General features: G+C 29.6%; 1 protein-coding gene across 2 annotated transcripts in view; it reads right to left on the bottom strand.

Moving 5' to 3' along the window:
* The window catches only part of LOC136090264 (uncharacterized), a 65979-nt gene extending 59348 nt beyond the window's left edge, over nt 1–6631 (bottom strand). Inside the window, exon 1 of one of the 2 annotated variants that reach the window (XM_065816525.1) lies at nt 6188–6631. In XM_065816525.1, coding sequence (XP_065672597.1) covers nt 6188–6280 — 93 coding nt within the window. In that variant the 5' untranslated portion in view covers nt 6281–6631. The remainder of the gene's footprint in view (nt 1–6187) is intronic. The other variant, XM_065816526.1, reaches the window with a different exon arrangement.
* Nucleotides 6632–25383: the final 18752 nt, after the last annotated feature.

Below are 25383 nucleotides of genomic sequence, written 5' to 3'. Positions count from 1 at the left end.
TGCTGCATTTTCAAAAAAGTTTAAAATGTTCGACTTACATGATTACATACTTCAAATTTATAATAAAAATAGTTAAAAAACATCCATTTAATCTCAATAAGAATAAAATTATTTTTTTTTAAATGAAACTTCTTTTATTATTGGCACTTTTTTCCAATAATTTGACATAATTATAGATTGATGATTAATCTACTTGTTGAGAGTTTAAAAATTAAAAAGACTCAAACTACCAACTTTCACATTAATATTTCCTCAAGACATTAACAATATTTTATTTGCATTAAAACCAATTGGATATAACTTAGACTACAACACTAAATATTGTGGACTAAAAAGTTAGAGATTGTAGCTGCAACATGTTATAATAAAAGAAAATATTAACATAATCAATTATTTAATTGGATATGTTAGAACCAACATCTTTCTTTAAAAAAAAAAAGATAGATGTCTCAATTAAATAATAATGTAGAAAAACTCAGTTTTCACTTGACGCATGATTTTGAGACATTGCTTAACAGTTGAAATCAAAAATTAGGTGTTGTATAGTTGGTAGGACAAGCACCTGATCTTTTTATAGAATAACAAATAAATTACACACACACACACACATATATATATATATATATATATATATATATATATATATATATATATATATATATATATATATATACATATATATATATATATATATATATATATATATATATATATATATATATATATATATATATATATATATACATATATATATATATATATCATTTTCATCATTCAACAGTCATCTTCATCAGGGTAGACTTTGATGCAACTGGAAATTCCTTCCGGTGAAGATCAACCAATTGAAGAAGAAACTGCTTTGGGTTTTCATCTTTCATAACACTTTTGTTGAAGGATATGTTATAAGTGCTATGCTTCGTTCCGCGCAATTGTTGATGACCTTCATTTGACGAACCTTGTACTTCATTTCAAGATATGTTGAACCCATTTCCCATTCTGAAGATTCTTTCATTAAAAATGATTCAGCTTTTTCTTTGCCATTCTTCAAAATTAGATCGAAAAGTTCTGCGGTGCGTTGTGTAATGAAGGTAGACAATGTACTGTGACAATTGAATGTGGCAGCATCAAGTCTTTTGAGATATTTCTGTTTTGGCTGTCTTTTTAGGTTGTTTGCCATGTCTCTCTTGGTGTTTTTGTCGACACGGGAATCAAAAAATGCCAATCCTATTAGATGTTCAAAAAAATACCACAGATAGCGATGAAAAGCTTTTGCTGCAATAATTGCAATTGTACGATTTGGATATTCTTGAATTCATTGAAGAAGCTTGGCATCATTAAATGGTGCTCGTTCAGCTAACAGAGCTTCATTTCAAAACTGTCCGTATATAAATGCCACAAATAAGACTTATGTCTGTTATTCCTTTCTTATCCTTTGCAGTAATAACAAATTGATCCTGAAACAAAAATATCTTCATACAATATATAGCTTTTGCCTCCAATGTGCATTTTGTGTTGCACCTGGTGCCCAAAACTTTACATTCAACTCCAATGTTGCAGTTGATCCTCCAAGAAAAATAAGGGACAATATCAAGAGTTCTAAGTAATCATCCCTGGGTTGTTGACCTTTAATTGCTTCACCATAATACACTACCATTTCTTCACGGAGTTTGAGAAAAAAATCACAGTTATACAATTCTTCATACCCTATAGTGAACACCTCCTTGTTGATTGCTGGTCATTGCTTCTGGAAACGGTTAAAAATTCTAACTTCAGGTCCTTCACTGCTTCCAAATGCAGTCATGAAAATGGTGGAAAGCATGACTTCAAAGACATGGTGTCTGCATGCTATCCATATAAGATTACGGTCATGATTCTGCTCTATTATTGTGCAGGCACTAATGTTAAACCCAGTGTTGGATAAGGTAGTGTCAAAAACCAGTCTCTGAACAATTTCTTCCAATTTCCAATCTTTAAGAGCCTTCATGCAAGCATCAGCCTGTTGCTCACCTGTACCTCGATCAATCTTTGCGCCCAGCAATTTTTCCACCCCACTACCAGTCACAAGGATGGCAATTCTATCCACTTTTTTTTGACCACCAGTGATATCAGGTAAGAGTTTTCCATCCCAATGCAGTGCCTTTCTCTGCGGATTGTGCCATACGACAATGATAAATCTTTTAGAGTGACCAAGAGCCTGAGCATCTGTTCCAACCACGAAGAGTGCACGGCGATCAGAAATATTAACACGATCAAAAGACGATACAACATTATTTGTTAGAACTTTCATCTTCTTTTTTGTTGAATCACTCATGCTCAGTGTGCTGGAAGCGGAAGGAGTCTGATATTCATCATCATCCGAGGAATTTGAGTTACTTTCACTTACAATGTCAACTGCTGTTGAAGAAGAAATGAGTTCTGTTTTTCCCACCAGTTCCGCTTTACTGCTTTGACGCCTCAATTCCGTTTTAGTTTCTCGGACTCTTTTCCGTACCTCCCTAGCTGTTAAATTCCAATCAATTCCTGCCATGCTACAACTTAATGGATCTTCTTGCTACTGATGTAAAAATGCTTTATCTTCATTGTTTTTCATAACTTCTGATGCATTTTTGGTTAATATATCAAAAAGTTCTTCAAGGTCAGCATGGAAAAGTCCTTCTTTCATTTGACAGCTGTCCAATTTTGATCATTGGTGTTTTTTCAGCAACAGATATTCATCATAAAGTTTTTTTAACTTTCTTTCTACATTGTCAATTGTTTGAGTTGGAATTCTTCCTCTCTCCAAAATACTTTTTTTCACTTCTTGTTTCTCTTCTATATGATGGAAGAGCAACTCCGAAGAATATCCCCTCTTGAAGGAAGTCTGGCAGTCGACAGAGTTTTTGTAGGTTTACCAATAAGCCACACCACAGCAGAAGATCTAGTGGTTGCCATATTAATTTCTATTTAAAATATATTGTTATATATATATATATGTATATATATATATATATATATATATATATATATATATATATATATATATATATATATATATATACATATATATATATATATATAAAATAAAAAAACAAATTTGCAAAATTTGAGAGAATCACAAAATTTTAACAATAGTTAATTCTTCTTATAAAACATGGCAACCCCTAAAATTGCTTCTTTTAGTCTAATTTTTGGAACACATGATCCTAGGTGATAAAGGAACACAGGCAACCTTGAGGAGAATGCTTTTTGTGAACTTTTTTTTTCTATTACAATCTGAATCACCCTAATATATATATATATATATATATATATATATATATATATATATATATATATATATATATATATATATATATATATATATATATATATATATATATATATATATATAACTCCTAACTGGTTGTCAGAAAGTTTTGTTGACAAAGAGTAAAAATTAAAATGCAAGACCAGAATTTTTTTTTTTGTTACTTGGTAGACTGCCTACCCCAACCAAACCCTCAGTTGATTTAGCAGCACTCTGTTGCAAGTCAGGCTATTTGTCAGTTGATGTAGCAGCACTCTGTTGCGAGTCAGGCTATTTGTCAGTTGATGTAGCAGCACTCTGTTGCGAGTCAGGCTATTTGTCAGTCAATGTAGCAGCACTTTGTTGCGAGTCAGGCTATAAGATAGTCGATGTAGCAACACTCCGTGCATGATTTACAGTAAAAAAAATAAAAATAAAAACATTCTATTAAAAAAAATAAAAATAAAAACATTTTATTAAAAAAAATAAAAACATTGTTTATATTATTAAAAACATTCAGAATGTTTTAAAAAGATTTTGGTCAATTAAATTTGCGTTTTTGCGATTTTTTTGAAAAACAATTAATTTGTAATTAAATTAATGGTTTTAACTTTCTGACAACACACAAATGTTGGACAAAAGTCAAAATTGATTTAAAGTGACGTATTTGTTTGCATAAAAAATCATTTATTTTCTTCTGTACCCACAAATGCAACAATCTATATACATATATATACACACACTCACACACACACACACACATATATATATATATATATGTATATATATATATATATATATATATATATATATATATATATATATATATATATACATATATATATATATATACATATATATATATATATATATGTATATATATATATATATATATATATATATATATGTATATATATATATATATTTATACATATGTACATATATATATATATATATATATATATATATATATATATATATATATATATATATATATATATATATATATATATATATATATACACACAAATATATTATACATATATACACACACGCGCACACACACACACACACACACACACACACACACACACACACACACACACACACACACACACACACACACACACACACACACACACACATATATATATATAATATAGCCTGGTGTGGGGGCTTTACTATATGTATTGACTATCTAGTAGTCTGCTGCCTCATAGGAATGCCACTTCATTAACTGAGGGTTTGGCATGAGGCAACAATCTTTTCTTTTAATAATCTGTGCTTTTTTCTTCTTTTTCTGAAAAGCTGTATGCCTTAAAGATAAACAAAACTAATATGTGTGTGTATATATATATATATATATATATATATATATATATATATATATATATATATATATATATATATATATATATATATATATATATATATATATATATATATACAGTTTGTTGCATTTGGGAAGCACGGAAGGAAAAAAATGATTCTTACGCCAACACATACGTTACTTTTAATTACTTTTAACTTTCGTCCAACATTTGCCTGTTGGACAAAAGTCAAAACCATTAATTTAATTACAAATTAATCATTTTTTAAAAAAACCACAAAAACGCAAATTTAATTGACCAGAATGTTTTTAAAAACATTCTGAATGTTTTTAAAAACATTCTGAATGTTTTTAAAAACATTCTGAATGTTTTTAAAACATTCTGAATGTTTTTTAACAATATAAACAATGTTTTTATTTTTAATTTTTTTAATAAAATGTTTTTATTTTTATTTTTTTTACTATAAATTATGCGCGGAGTGTTGCTACATCGACTATCTTATAGCCTGACTCTTAAGGGAGTGCTGCTACATCTACTGATAAATAGCCTGACCCGCAAGGGAGTGCTGCTACATCGACTGAGGGTTTGGTTGGGGCAGGCAGTCTATCAATTATTAATAAAAAAAATTCCGGTCTTGCATTTTAATTTTTACTTTTTGTCAACAAAATATGGAAAAAACTTTCGGACAACATATAAGAGTTCTATATATATACACATATTGTGTATATGTATATGTATATGTATATATATATATATATATATATATATATATATATATATATATATATATATATATCTATATATATATATATATATATATATATATATATATATATATATATCTCTCTCTCTCTCTCTCTCTCTCTCTCTCTCTCTCTCTCTCTCTCTCTCTCTCTCTCTCTATATATATATATATATATATATATATGTATATATATATATATATATATATACATATGTGTGTGTATATATATATATATATATATATATATATATATATATATATATATATATATATATATATATATATATATATATATATATATATATATATATATATACTTTAAAACAATTTTAAAATGTTACCTAAATGTCAAACTCATGCACTAATTCAAAAAGGTATTATATTTTATCTTTTTTTTATTTAAACTTAAATGAAGATACAACTACTGATATAGCTATGTAGCAGAGTGTCTATATATAGCTATTAATATAGCCATTGATGCAGTGGAGTGTATATACATTGACTAATATAACTTTAGACAAAAAGGATTATTAATGCGTAAAACTTTGTTGTAGGGAGAAACAAAAAATTTTAAAAAAAGCCTTATTAAGGAGGCTTCACTTTATTATCATTAGTAAGTTATTAACTTTATATAAAAACTAAAAAAATATTAATAAAGTCATAGAGCTAGGTCTATTACTTTAAAGGAAAACATTTTTATTTTAAAGTGTTTTTTAAGTCATAAATTTACGGCTAAAATTTACCATTCTATTTCAATGAAAAGCTATTCATGTCTGTATTTAAATATAAAAGATACATTGAGGATATTTATTAGAAATGAAAAGGTAGAACTAGTAAAAAACTTACGAATAAGAATGTTAAAGCAAAAACAACAGTATGCTTAAGTGGATTCATTCCATTACTATAAATCAAACGCTGAAAAACGAACTTAAAATTCATAGTAAGTTGTTATAGTCGATGATATTTCACTTTAGAAAACGATTTCTTACTAATTGCATTTGTAATCTCATATGATTTTAACGTACAAAAATGTCTAAACCTTGCCCTTTTGAATATTTGAAGACTTCGTTGATCCTTTACTTATTCCTCAAAATAAACTACCCAGTTATTATTTAAAGAATAACCGTGTAGATATTACTTTGATATATTATATAACAAAAACAACTTATGTATACATATGTAATTTAAATCAACAGATACAACACGTGCAGCTCAAATCAATACGAATAAGATTAAAAGGGAAACCAGGTTTGTAGCTTTACGTCAGTGTCTGATAAGAAACATGTTTGCGGCTTGTCGTCACGAATATTTTCAATTAAGGCCACGCGGTTAACCGAACCGAACCGTTCTTTCGGTTAAAACCGAACTAAGAAAACCGAATCGAACCGAACCGATAAAAATATTTTAAATAATCAACCGAACTGAACCGAAACCGAAAAAAGCTGAAAAACCTATATAAAAATTTTTAAAATTATAAAATTTAATTTTATATTTTTTTAATAAACTTTATTTATGAAAGTTTAGTATTATTAAACCACAGAAAAAAAATAAGTCAAAAAGATGAGATTGTAAACATAACTCCAAAATAGTCGTAAACAGTTGCCGCAAAACTATATCAAATGTTGCGGACCAAGAAGAATATTGGCTATTAACAGGTTTTGATACCATTGTACTGTAACATGTGAGTAAATTTAACTTTTTTTCTAATCTGTTGTAATTTTTTATTTTACTTAAAAATTAAAATATATTGTATAATATTTTTATTATAAGAACGTTGCTTTTTAATTTAGATAAATAATAAAACAAATAAGTTTTACTGTTTAACATATATTTATTTTTCATAATAGCTTGACAAACATACAAACAATTGTAAACTTTAAATTTGAATAAGCCTTCAATGAAATTTATTTGTGAATATACTTTAAATATAATTTGTGATTTACTTTGTCTTTAATCTAACTTTAACAATTTCTAATCTTATACTACTTGTTATCAACTTAGTTATCTGTTACTTGACCAAAACAAATATGTATATATGTTTATTTTATTTAATTTTTTTTTAGTCCGGTCATACAAGCAATTTATACTTTATTGAAATTGAAGATGCCGAAAGAAAGTGGTATTTGGCAATTCTTTGAAAAGCTGAATAAATTTGAAGCTAAATGTAAAATTTGCTTTAAATCTTACAAAATAAACTGTGGCAGTACTTCAACAATAACCAGCCATGTTAAAACCAAACATGAAACATCTTGGAAGGAACATCTTTTAAAAACCATAGAGGCACCTAATAAACGAAAGTTTGATATAAAAAAAGACGACAAAACAACAACAATTGAAAGTAGTATATTAAAAAATCAAAAATATGGGTTTAATGATCCAAAGGAATTAAAGTTTGATTTAGATTTAACAAAGTTTGTCTGCACTCTAGGTCTACCTTTTGAAGTTTTGGATAATAAAGGAGCTCAAGAATTTATCGATGAAGTAAATAATAAATTTACTGTCAAATCTGCATCAACATTTAGACGTCATAAACTTCCAATGTTGTATGACAAAGTTAAGGAAGGGTTACAACTAGAATTTGTCAAAGATTTTCCAAATGTGACTGGAGTTAGTTTTACAACAGATCTCTGGACAAGTCGAAACAATGATTCCTTCATGAGTCTTACAATTCACTACATTAATTCAGATTTTAATTTATTGAGTTTTCTCATTGCTTGCACACCATTTACTGGTAGACACACTGGGGTAGCAATCGCAGTAAACCTGGATACTTTTATTGCTAATTTGAACTTAAATGAAGAAGTGCACAGAGCCTGCGTTAATGACAATGGCAGCAACATTGTTTTAGCTGCTAAAGAAAGTGATGAAATTAACTCAGAGTTGCGCTGCAACGATCACACAACCCAGCTAGTTATTCTTAAAGCAATTAAAAATTCAATTGAACTTTCAAAAGCAATTAAAAACTGCACAGATTTAGCATTACACGCACATAGAAGTTATCTCTCTACTGCTAAGCTTCAAGGTGCATGCGAAGAACTTGGAATTAAGGCCAAGAAATTGATTGTTCCGTGTACAACACGATGGAATTCTGAGTACATGTGCATAAAGTCAGTCCTTCAACTCAAAGAAGCGATCAAAACACTTGGAAAATCAAATGAAGAATTTGAAAGGTCATGCCCCTCAGATGATCAATGGAAGACATTAGAATACAGCATGCCGTTTCTTGAAAAAATTTACAACATTTCAGTAGGTTTATCAGCTGATAAAAGACCAACAATCCAAGATGTAATACCTGAATTATATTCCTTGCACCAAGAACTACTTGCCCAGCAAAATCACAAAGACAAAGCAACAAGAATTTTTATAAAAATGCTGATAAGTGAACTACAGGAAAGATATCCTCTCAATGGTGCTGAGCAGCTGATTAATTGTTATGCTAATTTTTTAGATCCACGTTACAAATGCCTGCATTTAATTGAATATAAAAAAATTGATGATATAAAAGAAGCATTATTGACGCAGGAAAAAGCAAAAAAAAAAGAAAAACTTCCAATCACAAGTAGTAAAATAGACAATGAAAGCAATCCAAATACTAAAGTTAATCACCACGAGTTGCTTAAAAAAAGACTAAAACAATATATTTCAGCACGCAGCGCTTCGACGACAACTAAATTGAGTTTAGAAATTGAGCATTATTTAGGAGCCGAAACAGCAGACGAAAAAACAAATGTTTTAGAATGGTGGAAAATAATGAAGTTACAGTATCCAATTCTATCTGATTATGCACGAAAATACCTATGTATAACAGCAACTTCTGCAACATCAGAGAGAGTTTTTTCAACTGCCGGTAATGTCGTAACCGCCAATAAGAAACACATTGGCCATTGAAAATGTCGAGAAAATTGTTTACATAAAAGAAAACATTAAAAAAATAAAAACTAATTTATAATTGGGTATTTTTAAAAAAATTATATTTTAAAGTTGTAAAATATATATATAAATAATTATCTTTAAAACCATATTTTGTTTTTAATCGAACCGAACCAAACCGAACCGAATTTTGTTTTAAACCAAACCGGAAAAAAACCGAACCGATGGGTTTAAGTTTAAAATCGAATCGAAAAAAACCGAACCGAAAAAAACCTTAACCGCGTGGCCTTATTTTCAATGCGTTCGCGCAAGCATTATACAAGGGGAGGAGGAGATTTTAGTCCTGATCTAATAAACCAAAAAAAGGGGGAGGGGGAAGAAAAGGATTTGATTTTGATAATGTGAGAGAAAATAAACTAGATGATACAAAAATTTTTATGGCATGGAGGGAAAGATGCAATAAAAGGATGCGACTTTGCTGCATGACAAGCCTCGTAAGAATGAGTTTTGGTTGATTGAACTAGAGATGATGGCTCGTTTGAGCAGCAACCGTGACAGTATTTGTAGAAAAAAAAAGAGATTCAATATTAGAATGATGGGATAGTGGCTCAAGCTTGGAAAATAAAGCAGGTCCAACTATATTTACAATGTGCTTTTGGATAATGCCTTTATGCAATGGAGGATTGAGGAGACTATGATAGAAATGTTGTCTGAACCACAAGCCGTAGGAGGTAAAAATTGAGAGTTTACTTTAGCTTCGGAAGCTGGAGTGATTTGGATGTCTAACATTGAGTTAATCTGTTTTACTGGAATGGTAGGAAAAGTATGGTCATTAAAATCACTCATAGATCCATGAGTTTGAATCCGCCGGATTAAGTTAACTATTGTCTCCTTACACGATAGTTTTCTAACTCCAAAATGACGAGTGTAAACTTTTTGCGTTAGTACTTTTGATAGTCTATTTTCTGGATAAAATTTATTATTTTAAGACATTGTTCGCCATATTTATTTCAGAAGGTTTTCACTTTAATAATGTGAAATTTAAAAAATAAAATTTATTAATTATAAAAAGTTAACAAACAAAATAAAGTTTGAGAGTTCAAAATTAAAACAAACAAGAAGTTTTTCTACAAATATTTTAGAGTCAGAAAAGATTGGCTCGAAACTGAAGTTCCAACACCGAGAGATATACCAAGGTGCCACAACTTGATTTAATATGGCTCAAATAACAAGGAGAATTTTCAGGCTTTCAAATGTATTATTTGGACAAGGTAGAAACAGAAAGACAGGAAAAAGTACAATAACAGGTATTGCATCTTTTAAGAAAGAAAAAAGTCCAATATAAAAACTTATATTTATATATAGATTCGAATAAAAACGTTGAATATGAAGTTTATGGACCAGAAGGTAATGATTCTTTTAAAAAATTTACCTAAATATTATAAGAACGCAAATAAAAAAACTTCAGACGACTGCACAAAAAATATCAAACTTCCTAGTTTGGCAGTATTAAACGGAATTATATAAAGATCCCTAACATAGCACTAGAATTTCTTCGATTTGACCTATCTTCTGCAGCTACATCTGCAAATGTATCTGATCTCCTTCAAGATTTGATCAAATTTCCCTGTTTTACTCCAAAAATGGCTAACTTAGCATGTGATCCTATAAAATTTGGAGAGCCAGACATAAGGTTATGATTAAAACTTTTTGATTTTTTTCAGAAAGACTAATTATTAAAGTACCTGTTAATAGTGTATTTGTAGATGGAGGAAAAGATTATACGTTGGCTTTGATTGAATACAATTATTTAAACGTTTCATGTTTTGTTGCTCAAGTACACTTTCATATTTGGTTTAGTATCAAGGTGAAACATTCTGTTGTTGATGGGTCCCAACATATAATAAAATTTCTTTATCTTCAATTAGTTAAATCTTCAATCAGATTAAAAGTTAGGAATTTTGTTTAAAAATCTTTTCAAAATGGGGTAATTCAAAATAGATCTTTTTTCAGTCAACTTGGTTATGTAAGTTAGAGAAGGTTCCGAGTTAGGTGATGCAAGTATAAAATACTGAAAAAAATCCACACTCCACTTTGATGCTGTGTCTCTCCCTGAGCTCATTATCTGGAGTAATAAACAGATCTTGGGGTCGACCTTCACAACTAACATGACAAAAAAAGATTTAGAGAAGATAACAAATTCTGGTTAACCGGTGAGAAACCTCTATTGTTATTTTTTTTTTCACTTTCTTAAATGGACTTATCTAAACTAATTTAAAGCAAACTTCAAAGTATTTTTCGAAAATCCTCAAAAACAACTATTTTCTAAATTAGATAAAAATTTAAAATCTTATTAATTTTTCGATTTTCGGTATGTTTGTATGGTTTACCAAAATTTTACTTTTTACCGAATTTATTAAAAGTACCGAAACCGAAATTTCGGTACCGGTTCGAATTAAAATTTTGGCCGAAACCGATACCGAAACAGAATTTTGGTTGACCATAATGTGAAGCATCAAAAATTACTATGTTTATTTATGTTTAATTTTAGTATATTAGGTATATATTTTATGTAAATTATATACCTAATTTACTATGTTTATTTATGTTTAATTAACGAAAAAACAATTTTTTTCATACAGCGAATAACAAGTTTGTTTATTTTATAAAACTATGTTGTCTGATATGTTGCAAATTCAATTTTGTATTCCTTGAATGTTTTTACTTTCATGTTGTTTATTTAAAATATTAGAATTTACAAGTTTATTTTTAATCAAAAAAGTTTTAAAAACTTTAAAAACATATATTTTTTATTTATTTGCCTTTAATAAAAAATTATAATTACAGAACAACCTTATTACAAATATAATCTAGAGGACTTCCAGAAGATTATGCGATCTTATTATGAAGCCCTTTCCAATATCAAATATAGCAATAACAAAAAAAGTCAAAGTAACCAATAAAAATAAATTAACATAAACTAAATATAATTGTGCATTCAAAGTATAAATACACTGGATAAAATATACAAAACAAAAGAACTAAAAACAGGAAAATATACTTTCTGTTGAAAAGATGACCTCTTCTAATTTTTGTGTGATAGAAGTAAAAGAAATTTGATAGAAAAAAAAATTTCGAAAACAAATCAAAAGTAGGCAAAAGTATTTTATTCCATAAAAATTTTTGTAAATAATAAATTCAATGTTGCTTAGAAATGCTTACCTCATGATATAATCACTCCATAAACATTTTTTTTCAAGTTTTTTAAAAGTATGATATGACCCTACTGTTCATTACGATTTTTTTTATTTGAATTTCTCTGACATCAAATTAAAAAGAAAACACAACGTTAAAGATCAATAATCTGAAATTACTTCATTTATAAAATTTGACCTCAGACTTGAGAAACTTTGTGCTACAAGATACTGTTCAAGAAAAAACTTATTTAAATATTTTATGATTTTATTTTTGCTTTGGAGTACTTCACACTAGTCCGAAATGGCTCAAAACTTGAATTTGAGTTTCCGAAGAAACTCTTTGGGGGGATTATAGTACACATGCTCTTATTTCAATAAATGCAAAAATTGAAGTCTAACTATTTCGTCCGAGAAAAAAAATTGATTTTGAATTTTTAACATTTTACGAAGAAATGCCGGATGACATAATTATTGAAAAAAATGACTTTGACTCATTCTAAACTGGAAATGTTTCTATATGCAGCGTATTTGAGTGTTTGGAAATTAACTTTTATGTTATTATGTTTAAAAGTTTATAAAAATCTTTCTTTTTAATAAGATTTTAACTCATTCCTAAAAAATCTAGTATAAGAATGTTAATATATTCAAAGATTCTAAATTTTCAATGTATATTTCTTAACACTTGATTTGTAAGTTCATAGTATAAGTAATTATAACAGGACAGAAATAATGCTTTTTGAATTAAGCTAAAAATGCTAACTTTGTAGTTTGCACAATGTCATAATAAGGGTGGCAAAATGTTTTTTTCTCTTTTTTCTGGAAAAGGCATTGACCCTCAGTTGCTTTGGTATATAAATTGTGTCAAATCAAGTTATTTCATTAAAAATGCCTAACTCAGCTAAATCCCATGATGATTGCAGAAAAAAAAGTTTGTTTTCTTTGTATGAGAAAGTCTGAAAAAGTTTTAACCTCCTTCTTGATTGAGCGAGTCAAAGAAATTTTTCTGATGAAATTGATTTTGCCGATCAAAGGGTTTCTTTGGGAGTTTGTAATCGCGGCAGAGTTAACCTTCAAAAAAAGCACAACGGCGAAAATGTGACACTTCAAAGTCTTTTTAGTTTTTACTAAATTGAAACCCGTCCCTCAACAAGAGACCAGGACTGTGATTGTCTCATTTGCAAAATTGGCACCTCAAGCTAAATGAGAGACACCCCTTGGAAACATCAAGCATTCGATCATTTTCATCATCATCATCATCATCATCATCATCATCATCATCATCATCATCATCATCATCATCATCATCATCATCATCATCATCATCATCATCATCATCATCATCATCATCATCATCATCATCATCATCATCATCATCATCATCATCATCATCATCATCATCATCATCATCATCATCTTCATCATCATCATCATCATCATCATCATCATCATCATCATCATCATCGTCATCAAAATCTGAGAAAAGATGTTTAGACTGCTTAACAATCATTAGAAGTGGTTTTTCACACACTTGCAGTAAATCTACCTTCAGGGAGAATATGAAGCTGCTTGCATCTAAAGATTTGAAGGTTGGAGAGCAGATTTCATCATCTGTAATTCTTTTCAAAAATGCATATCCCCATGGATCCATCAAAATAAGAAGATCTGGGGGTGGAAGACCATTGCATATAACACATTGTATTGTTTTGGAAGATTTGTTTTACATTTTATAATACAGATATATTTGTAATTTCACCAATGAATTTAAACAAAAAATCGCATTATGATTTTTTATCAACTTCCCATGGACAAGCCTTTGTTTAAAGGAATACTTACCTTTGCACCAAATTGATGAAAAGTTAAAGAAAATCTCATTTTTCTCACTTCTACTACGTTTTTAGATCCTGCATTTCAAAAAGAACTCTTCAAAAAAGAATCTTAATTGACTGTCAAGATTTAGTGCATGTGCAATTTAACACAATTTGTCAAATACAGGAATTAAAAAGCTTGTTACAACTCTCAATCAAGTATCGAAATCCAAAATAGTTGAGACCAACTTTCGTGAGAAATTCTCTCAACCTAGTAAGCAGCTTTCTGATCACTTCACCTAAACAACAATTGATTTTCATCATGATCAGATTAAAATCAGTCATCAAACACTGGTCCGCTGCAAAGAACTCTCTGCATTTACAGATGAAATTTTAAAGAGAAGACATGTTTTCACTTAGTAAAACTATGTTTTCATTTGTAAAACTTGGCATAGATGGAGGTGGCGGTTTTCTTAAAATCACTCTTGGAATCCAGGAGTATCTATCATCTCAACCACTTTGTCCACCTAAAAGGAAAGTTATTGACTTCTCAGCTTGGAAAGGACAGTAGTGTTAAACGTCAGTTTCTTGTAGCCATTACTGAAGATGTTCCAGAAAATTATGAAAATCTGAGAACAATCCTGAACCTAATTACACCAAACAATGTGAAATACTTTGTTTCATGTGACATGAAAGTAGCTAAGATCCTGTGCGAATTGCAGTCACATGCTAGTATCCATCCATGCACATAGTGTGATATAGACTTCAAGAATCTGTCCTTCAAAATCTTCTCACTTTTGGAACACTACGGAAGTGTTTCAAAGCAATTTGGAACACTACAGAAGTATTTCAAAGCCTTTGGAAATGCTGGCAAGGATCTAAAAAAACCAAAGCAGGTCAAAAATGTCATTCATGATTCCCTTATCTCTGTGGAAGATGGAATGCTTGTCTTAGACGTTATTCCTCCAATTAAATTTCATCTACTCCTGGGTGTTGTTAATCCCCTCTACAAAGCACTGAAGAGATTTAAAATACAAAGTAAAATTAAACAAATAAAAAGTAAATAAGGAAATTTTATAAATAAGTAACTAAAATAAAAAAAGAAGTGTAACCAAAAGCCATAAACGTCCTTGAATTAAATTTATTTTGTCAAAGCATAAGGTTCATACTGATTTCTAAAAAATATAAATATCACAATTAGCATAAATCTTGATATATTACTTCGTCAGTTTTAAAATTATTTTCATTTTGACAAAATTTTAAACACCAGTTTGTGAACATGGGGCATAGAAACATGCTCTAAAACCTTGCAATACATTCCCAGATATTTTTTTTCTTTATTACCAGAAAACTTTTCCTTATTCCTTAAATGTAAAAAACAACATTTTTGTCGGAGACATGAAAAGAAATCACGTACTGTAGGTGAGTGCCCAGTAGTTTTATTGTTCTAGATAGGTAACTAAAAGCCATGCGGCATACTCAAATTTCTAGTATGTTGATACTGGTGTTAAATGTGGATAATTTGCAAAAAGATTAGGTAATCGGAGTTAACCCAACCTCGCCCCGACCTAATTGCCTCCATCTTAGAACTACTATTAAGTTCATTAACTTTTTTTTTAAGTTCTGTCATAAATTAGATCAAAGTTCATCGACAGATTTTAAATTTCATTTAAAAATTGCATTTCGTTTAGGATTTATGACCATGCCAAGTATGAAATTCTTCTCATTTACCCCCTAAAATGGACAAATTATCTTGGACAGGTATTGGTGGATAGTCTCGAACTCCACAAAAATGCATCAAAAAAATCATGCCCTCGAGCATTTATTTTGAGTTTTAAACGTGAAATAGCATGCTGAACTATTAACTTTATTAACTAATTAATATTATTGCTATTTCAGTTATGACTGTTGTTCGAATTCAGTTATTACAATTATTATTTCAAACGTTAACAATTAACAACGACGAGCCGTCGCTAATAGTTAATAATTGAAATAATAACTTCTCACACTAGTTGGCGTATGAACTGACAACTTGTTTTTGGTCATTACATTGAAATTTATTTAATGAGACTTATATATCATGTCAATATTATAAATGCATATCCGATGTTTTTATTTGAAGCATTCATTTAAAATGCCTAATCGTGCGAAAAAACACTTTGATTTTGTTAAAATGTTTTGCATTTGCTGCATTGGGAAAAGCAAGGATTTAAGACCTTTAAATAATGTTGAAACAACACCGGTGGGAAATAAGCTAGCAAAAAGCTAGCTAATCGCTACCTATAAGTAAAAGACGCGTTTAAGACGTATAAATACGTAATAATACGTGTCTCAAATGTCTTAAACACGTTTTGTGTCACCTGGTGCAAAACAAAAATGGCAAAAATATTAGGCCTTATGTTTGAATGTATTTCGGAAAACTTTATAAATGCGTTTTAATTGAACCTGCAAAAAGACTTATTTGTCCAGTTTGCTATGTTCAAGTGTCACAAAGAATTCCACATCCGTGTAAAAAGTTAAAAAGTCAAAAGAACTTGACGGCCATTGTAAGATCAACATCCCTTGCAGTGCAAAGAAAAATTTTATCCAGTTCTATCAAAGGTTTTAGCATAAAGAATCAGATAACATTTCAGCTTTTGGTTCAACAAGTTGCTATGAACCAAAAACATTTGATTCAAAGCAACTTGTTGACTCTGTCGAAAAGACTGAGGTTAAGTAACCTTTCTTTTCTTCGGATAAAATAAACAAGCTTCAACTAAACTACATACCAACAAAGGTTTTGATGCCTATAAATAATTTTTTACGTAATTTTTGTATGAGCTCAAAGCAAATTTAAAAATTTTTTTGTTATGAACTCTGAGTAATCGTAAGATAAATAAAGTTGCACACATTCTAAAGAGTGAAGGAGGACGGAAAAGTAAGAAATCTGGTTTCAATATAACTGAAAACAACAAGCTGATTGGAAAATTATCAATGGTGACAAATTCCAATTGTTATTAGGAGTAAATGAAAAAAAGAGGTAAGTAATCTATTATCTACAATTTTAGATAAGGGGTCTTCCATAAAGTACGTAGGCAGGTATTGGGGGAGAGGGTTACCCCTTCCTAATATTAATTGTATCGATAAGTACAAGGAGAGGAGGGGGTGTACAATTTACAAGTTAAAAAAAAAGTTATGTTATAATATTATAATTATAATTAATAAATGTTATAGAATATAGATATGTCAAATAAACTAAAATCTTTTAAGTTTTTTATGAGTTGAAAAATTTATGCTTTGGGGAGGAGACATAAATAATGTGTACGTATGCAAAGAGGGTCTTTGAAGGTATATAGTTGCATTCAAAAGGAGAGGGGAGACCTTTATCAGTGGATTTACTGTGTGCATACTTTGCCCTCTAGAATGAAATCTGTATCATTCATTTTCATTTTTAATGCATGTGTAGTTGGTAAAAAAAGCAGCTACCTGATGCAGCATCATATGGAAGGCAATGTTTAAAATAATTTCCTAAAACAAAGACAACTTTGAGCTGTTTTTTTATGATTTCCTTCATGAAAATCCCACTGCCAAATACAATAGGAAACAAAAAGATTTTGAAAAAAAATTATGTATCTTAATGTAATTTTTAATATGATCAGAGTCTCATAATTCCGTAAAATCGTAAGTCTCTACTTATCTAAAAAATATAGAGCAGTACTCAACGAGCTAAAGAAGGCAAAGGACTCCAATTTCTTTAAAGACATACATAGCTAAGCCAGAATAATATCTTGCTCAAATTCATCGACATGAAAGATGTAGTCTTCAACATGATAAATAATTTTTAAATTTGATAAAAATAATTACATAAATAATAATAAGAGAATATTAAGAGAGCCAAGTCGAAGCTACTGTTTTGTATTAAAACGCTTAAAACGTAGTTATTGAATACAACTACTAATATTTTGAAAGCAGCTATCAATTTGCAGGTAATATGTAAAAAATACAATATTTACCTCCTTTAAAACATTGTTTGACCTCTAACTACCAACCCCAAGCTAATACATAAGGGTTAACAACCCCTTAATTACCAACCCCAAGCCTACATATGTAAGGGTAATTAGAGGTCAAATGAGGTTGAGTTAGCTCTGATTACCTAACCTTTTTGCAAGTCATTCTCATTTGACACCAGTATCAAGATACAAGAAATTTGAGTATGACACATGACTCTTAGTTACTTATCTGAAAAAACACAATTACTAGTCACTTGCCTCAAACACATGAACTCTCTGCACGAACCCATGAAAAATGCTCATTGTAATGAGAGAAAGTTTTCTCTCATTAAAAAAAACAGCATTTTTCATATATATATATATATATATATATATATATATATATATATATATATATATATATATATATATATATATATATATATATATATATATATATATATATATATATATATATATATATATATATATATATATATATATATGTATATATATATATATATATATATATATATATATACATATACAAATATATATATATATATATAAATGAACTTTTATATTAAATATATATATATATATATATATATATATATATATATATATATATATATATATATAGATATAGATATATAAATATATGCACATGTATTAACTAGCTTACATTCAACAAACCAATTTGAACAAACAAACCCTAAACAACAAATTGATATAAATACAAATATATATTCATTTTCACAAGAACCAAAAGTAATCGTATTGTTATAAGTCTTATTGTTATTTTTTTGCATAACCGTAGTAATAATATTTCATAATTATAATTATTTTATAGTTGTAGTTATTGTAGTTATAACTACAACTAAATACAGGTATGTTGTCCGGGCCACAAGCTGTAGAAGAGTCTAGGCAGGAAATCACTTTAGATACAGAAGCTGGAGTGATACGAATGTCAAGCAATGGATCAACCTGTTTGTTGGCAATATCAGGTAGAACACAACTAGTGGAATCAAGAGATAATATTGATAAAAAGTTTTAGCAAACAATTCAGCTTTGTCTTTAGGTGAAGTGACAAAGTCTGAACGATACAAGAGAGTTGGAATTAAAGATTTGCCGTTATTATTAATACTTTTAAAGATTCTCCAAAAGTCACAAGAACTTAATTTATAAGATAAGATACGAGATTTCATGACCTGAGAATAGCGGGCTGGGGCGTTGGACGAAACCTTTTTACAATGGCTTCTAACAGTGATAAACAGACGTCTTTTTTCTGGAGAGTTGTTTTGCTGATAAATATGGAAGTAACGGTTTCAATTGGCAATTGCAGCAGCACAGTGTGAGGAAAACCAAGGAGGAGAGTGAGACTTAACCTGGAATTGTCGGGAAGGAAAAAAAGATTCCATGCCAGCCTGAATCCATGAAGTTATGTAAGAAGCGCATTTGTTTACAGGAACACAAAAGATTTCTACCCAAGGGCCATCATGAAGAAAATCACGGAAAGAATCCCTGTCAGCTTTACTGTAGTTGTAAAAGGTACGATAATAGGGGGATTTAGGTGATGAAGAAGAATGAGATATTAGTTTTAGAGAGATCAAACTGTGATCAGAAGCACCTAAGGATGAATGTGGAGAATCTGAGCACTGACAAGGATCAGAAACAGGACACAAGTCAAGTAGAGCAGGTAAATGATTCGGGTTGTCAGGAAAGCGAGTTGGAAAGTTGAATATTTGAGTTAGGGATTGAGAAAGACAAAAGTTGCGGGCTTTAATGCCTGCAGAATCACTGACACTAGAGCCAAGTCATTCAGAGTGGTGAGCATTAAAGTCACCGACAACAAATATTTTAGCTAATGGATAAAAAGAGAGGGCTTAGTCAATCTGATCAGAAATAACATCAAAAAGAGTGCAGTCTTGAGATGAAGGAGAGCGATATAGAAAAAAGAGAAAGACAATAGAGTGAAAATGTGCTAAGCGAAAGCACATAAAAGAATAGTCTGTGGATTCAAAAATAGTTTCACGACAAATAGGTGAATTCTTACGAATGTTATTGCCCAGGCCAAGTATGTGACTATTGGAGTCTTTACGAAATAAAGGAAGATAACCATCAACACTAAGATCGCATGATTAGACAGCTGAAGTCATATTAGTCTCACAAAGAGCAAGTAGGTCTGGTGAACTTTGAAAGATATATATATATATATATATATATATATATATATATATATATATATATATATACATATATATATATATATATATATATATATATATGTATATATATACAGTTGTTTTTATAAATTTAGGCGCACTCATTTTTTTTGTTCATATATGTAAGAAAATGCTTAAAATAAAAGTAAAATAAAAGTGCTACCGCTATGTTCGATATATAGTTTAATATATAATTTAATATGATGAAGGAAGTGAAACTCTATTATAGAGTACCTTAATTTTTTTTACACGATGTTCATCACTCATTCTATACCAATTAACACAAAAAGTTAATTGATAGGCTTAATTTTATTTTATTCATAAATTTAGACGCACAATCGAAAAAGTCTTATATATTCTTAATTAATAGTTAGTTAGTATTTTTTTTCCTTTATTTTTTATTAATAGGCATAAATTAATTGATTTTGTCGGAAAACCTTACATAAATATGACTTACCTGGAATTAGTTAATCATTATTTAATAAATTAACAAAAGTTAAGTTAGTTTTGCACTAAAAAGACGCGAAAAATGGGCAAAAGACGTATCACTATTGGTGAAAGATGTCAAATTATTGCTAACATCAAAGAAGGAACCAAAAGTAATAGAGAAATTGCCAGGTTACTTGGAGTTTCTGAGAAATGCGTTCGGACAACGAAGCAAAACTTTCTTTACATTGGTGGTGCCAGCGAGAAAACGATGCCAGGTAGACCCTTGTCAACCACCAAAAAGGAAAATAGTGCCCATTTTAGAGCTATCAAAGCTAATCCAAGAATTAGTTACAAAGAATTGATTACAGAATTCAATACAACGCAAAATACGTCGATTTCTCATAGTCCGCCGAATACGTATCAAATACAAGATTGGAGTCTACACTGCTTTGAAGAAATCGCTCCTGCGTCCATATGATAAACAAAGGAGACTAAAAAGGTGTCGTGAAAGAAGGTATTGGACAATAGAACAATAGAAAAACATTATGTGGAGTAATCAGAGTAATTTTGAGTTCATCAATGGCAAATCTAACATAACAGTCAAAAGAATGGCATACGAAAAGTATTACGCCAGGTACATTAAACCGACTGTACAAAGTGGAGGAGGCTCAATAGGAATCTGGTCATGCTTCAATTACAAATGTGTTGATATGTGTCAAACATACATCGGAAGAATCAACTCAACAATGTACGTAGAAGTACTGGAAAACAACATAATTCCATCAATTGGCCTGCTTATGATCAAGGATAAACCATGGACACTTCAACAAAATGGCGCGACTGCACATACTGCATATTATACAAAGGAGTGGTTCAACAATACTAATATCAAGACAATACCGTGGCCTCCATACTCACCTGATTTGAACCCGATTGAAAACATTTGGGCTTGGATTAACCGTGAATTGGCAAAGGTTCAAATTTCAACACTTGGCCAGCTGAAGGATTTCCTTAAGGAAACCTGGTATAGGTTCTCCTTAAAGTCCATCCCAGAAGTAATGTGCAAGAATCTTGTTGAGTCTATGCCTTGAAGAGCTCTTAGTTGTAGAAAAGCAAAAGACGGATACACAAAATATTGATTGGTTTATAAAAAACGCCTCCAAATGTAGCGTGCGTCTAAATTTATGAATAATTTTTTTTGTCTTATTTTTTTAATACGATGTAGTTGTACCTAATTATAATTAAGTATTTGAATTTTTTTTTTGTAAATTTTATAAAATCTAGTATTCTGTATGTATTTATCAAATAAATAGAAAAAAACTAAACCGAAATCTTTTTTCGTTATTGTTTTATAGTTAAAAAACGAAAAAGTTCTATTCTCAAATATGAGTGGGTCTAAATTTATGAAAACCACTGTATATATATATATATATATATATATATATATATATATATATATATATATATATATATATATATATATATATATATATATATATATATATATATATATATATATATATATATATATATATATAATATATATATATATATATATATGATATATATGATATATATGATATATATATATATATGATTATGATATACTGATATAATGATATATATATATATGATTATGATATACTGAATATATGATTATATATACTGGTTATATACCTGGTTATATATAATGTATATATAACCAGGTCCAATAATAGTTGAACTTAGTGATGTTTCGTTAAGAAATCCACTTCTTCTAGCAGCAAAAAATTTAAGAGAGAAAGAAGGTTACAAATCAATTTACATAAGTCCAGATTTAACTGAAGCACAAAGAAGTCTTGATTACGATTTAAGAAAGAAAAGAAACGAAGCAAACAGTACACTTGCTGAAGACTCGCCCTTTCGATATAGCATTCGTGGAAATCAGATCGTCAAAATTAAATCTCAACAGTACTAACTCAACAGAATCTTTTCAGCCATTATCTATAAACAGACTAAATGCTTTAAAATGTATGTATTTAAACGCGACCTCTTTAGAAAATAAATTTGATGAATTTAAGGTATTAGTAGACACTTACCGTCCACAAATCATAGCTATTAGTGAAACACAGTTCAAAAGCATCTCGGTTGTAAATCTAAATGGCTATAATCTATATAGAAGAGACAGAAATGATGGGCGCAGAGGTGGTGGTGTGTGTCTATACATTACTGAAACTATTAAATCATCAGAGCTAAACAATGCTGTTTTTAATTTAAGTAAAATTGAACAAATCTGGGCTACAGTGTACCTTGAAAACAATAAATATTTAGTTGGTTGTATCTACAGACCCAACGATTTTGCTGACATGAGCGACTTGGATTTGGTTTTTAAAAAGACTAAAGACTATATTGATATAAAAGGATACAAAGACTTACTTATTACAGGAGACTTTAATTTCCCGTCAATTTATGGTCAAATGGATACATTGCAAACATTAAAAATGAAAATGGTATCGAGCATAACTTTAGTGAAACTCTTACCAGAACCTATCTGTATCAACATGTAAATGTTCCGACATTTCAAATGTCAAATAATTCTGCCACTAACACTCTTGATCTAATCTTCACAACTCAGTCGGGAAGCATCTGCTCTATTGACCCAAGATCTGTCCTTGGTAACATAAATAAAGGTCATTTGGTCATCTTTTTTGATTTTATTATTAAAAGTATGGTTAATAACTTATCGCACAGTTACTTAAAATTTAATTACAAAAAGACCAATAAAATTTCTGACTTTATTACAAATATTGATTGGGTAATGATGTTTGAAACTTTATCTGTTCAGGAAATGTATGACAATCTAATTCACTTTTCAAATGTACCATGTAATCAATTCATTCCAGTGCTTGACGTATCTCGAATAAAAAAGCAAATTGCTCCATGGATCAAAAATGATCTTAAAACTCTAATTAAAAAAAAGCAAAATCTTAGATACCTGAATTGTGCTTGTAAATGGAGAGATCTTACTCTGTCTAAAGAGTACAAACTGACTTGCAAGTTAGTGAAAAAAGAAATTAAAATAGCTCGTCTTGCATATGAAAATGTTTTAGTTAAAAGATCCAAAACAAACCCGAAGCTTCTGTATAAATACCTGAACAACCAACAACTAATCAAAGAATCAATCAGAGCATTAAAAACAACTAATGGTGATCTAACTCAAGAACCTAGAGAGATAGCTAATCTACTCAATAAATGTTTCCAAAATGTTTTCGTAATTGAAGAAGAAGGGGAACTTCCACATTTCACAGTTGAATTTAACGAGAATCATTCAAAGTTTGTTGATCTAGAACCAAATGATATCAGCTACGAAATGATATTAGATAAACTTAAAAATCTTAATCAAAATAAAGCATGTGGTCCTTATAATATGCATCCATTTCTTCTAAAAAACTGTGCAGAAGCATTTGCTATTCCTCAAACATTAATTATTAGGGCATCTTTAACTAATAGTCAGCTTCCAGTTCAATTTAAATCAGCGAATGTAACACCTCTATTCAAAAAAGGTGATAAGACTCTTCCCAGCAACTATCGTCCAGTTTCATTGACTTCTATTCCATGTAAAATTATGGAAAGTATAATTAGAGCTAAAATGGAAGAGTACCTGTATAAAAATAATCTACTAGCAAAAGCGCAACATGGTTTTGTTAGAAACAAATCATGTACCACCAACCTTTTAGAAAGCATAGACTACATTTCATCCAGCTTAGATGTTGGTATTCCAGTTGATGTAATTTTGTTAGATTTTGCTAAAGCCTTTGACACCGTTCCACACAAAAGACTGTTAGCCAAACTAAAAGCATACGGCTTTGATGGTCTGATACTTAAATGGATCAAGGCCTTTTTAGAAAACAGAAGACAAAGAGTTGTTCAAGGTGAAATTATTTCTGACTGGGTTAATATATTTAGTGGTGTACCGCAAGGGTCTGTAATTGCAGCACTTTTATTTGCTTTATACATTAACGACCTTCCAAAAAAATTGCATAATGTAACCAAACTATATGCCGATGATACAAAAGTGCTTTCTCAATTATCTTCAGAACAATGCGCTACTAATCTTCAAAATGATCTAGATATTGTCTACAAATTGTCTCAAACTTGGCTTCTTTTATTTAACATATCAAAATGTGTAGTTATGCATTATGGTTATAATAACAAAAAATATTTATATAATTTAAACAGTATTCAACTGAAAGAGTCAGATACAGAAAGAGATCTTAGAGTGCTTTTTAATGCAAATTTAAAATGGAAAAATCAAGTGATTAATGCTTCTAACAAAGCAAATCAAATGCTTGGTCGTATCAAAAAGTCATTTGCCTGTTTCGATATAAATTACTTCATTTGCTTTATGTTACTTTTATTCGCCCATTACTAGAGTTTGCAGTTCCGGATGGTCTCCATATTATAAATCTGATTGTGACTATATCGAAAAAATCCAGCACAAAGCTACTAAACTAGTATCATCAATCAGAAATCTTTCCTATACAAAAAGACTTGAAAAATTAAACCTAA

The sequence above is a fragment of the Hydra vulgaris genome, chromosome 13 (assembly GCF_038396675.1).
Source record: "Hydra vulgaris chromosome 13, alternate assembly HydraT2T_AEP".
NCBI classification, from domain to species: domain Eukaryota; kingdom Metazoa; phylum Cnidaria; class Hydrozoa; order Anthoathecata; family Hydridae; genus Hydra; species Hydra vulgaris.
The sequence above is the reverse complement of the archived record's forward strand: the minus strand, read 5'-3'. Positions and strand labels throughout refer to the sequence as shown.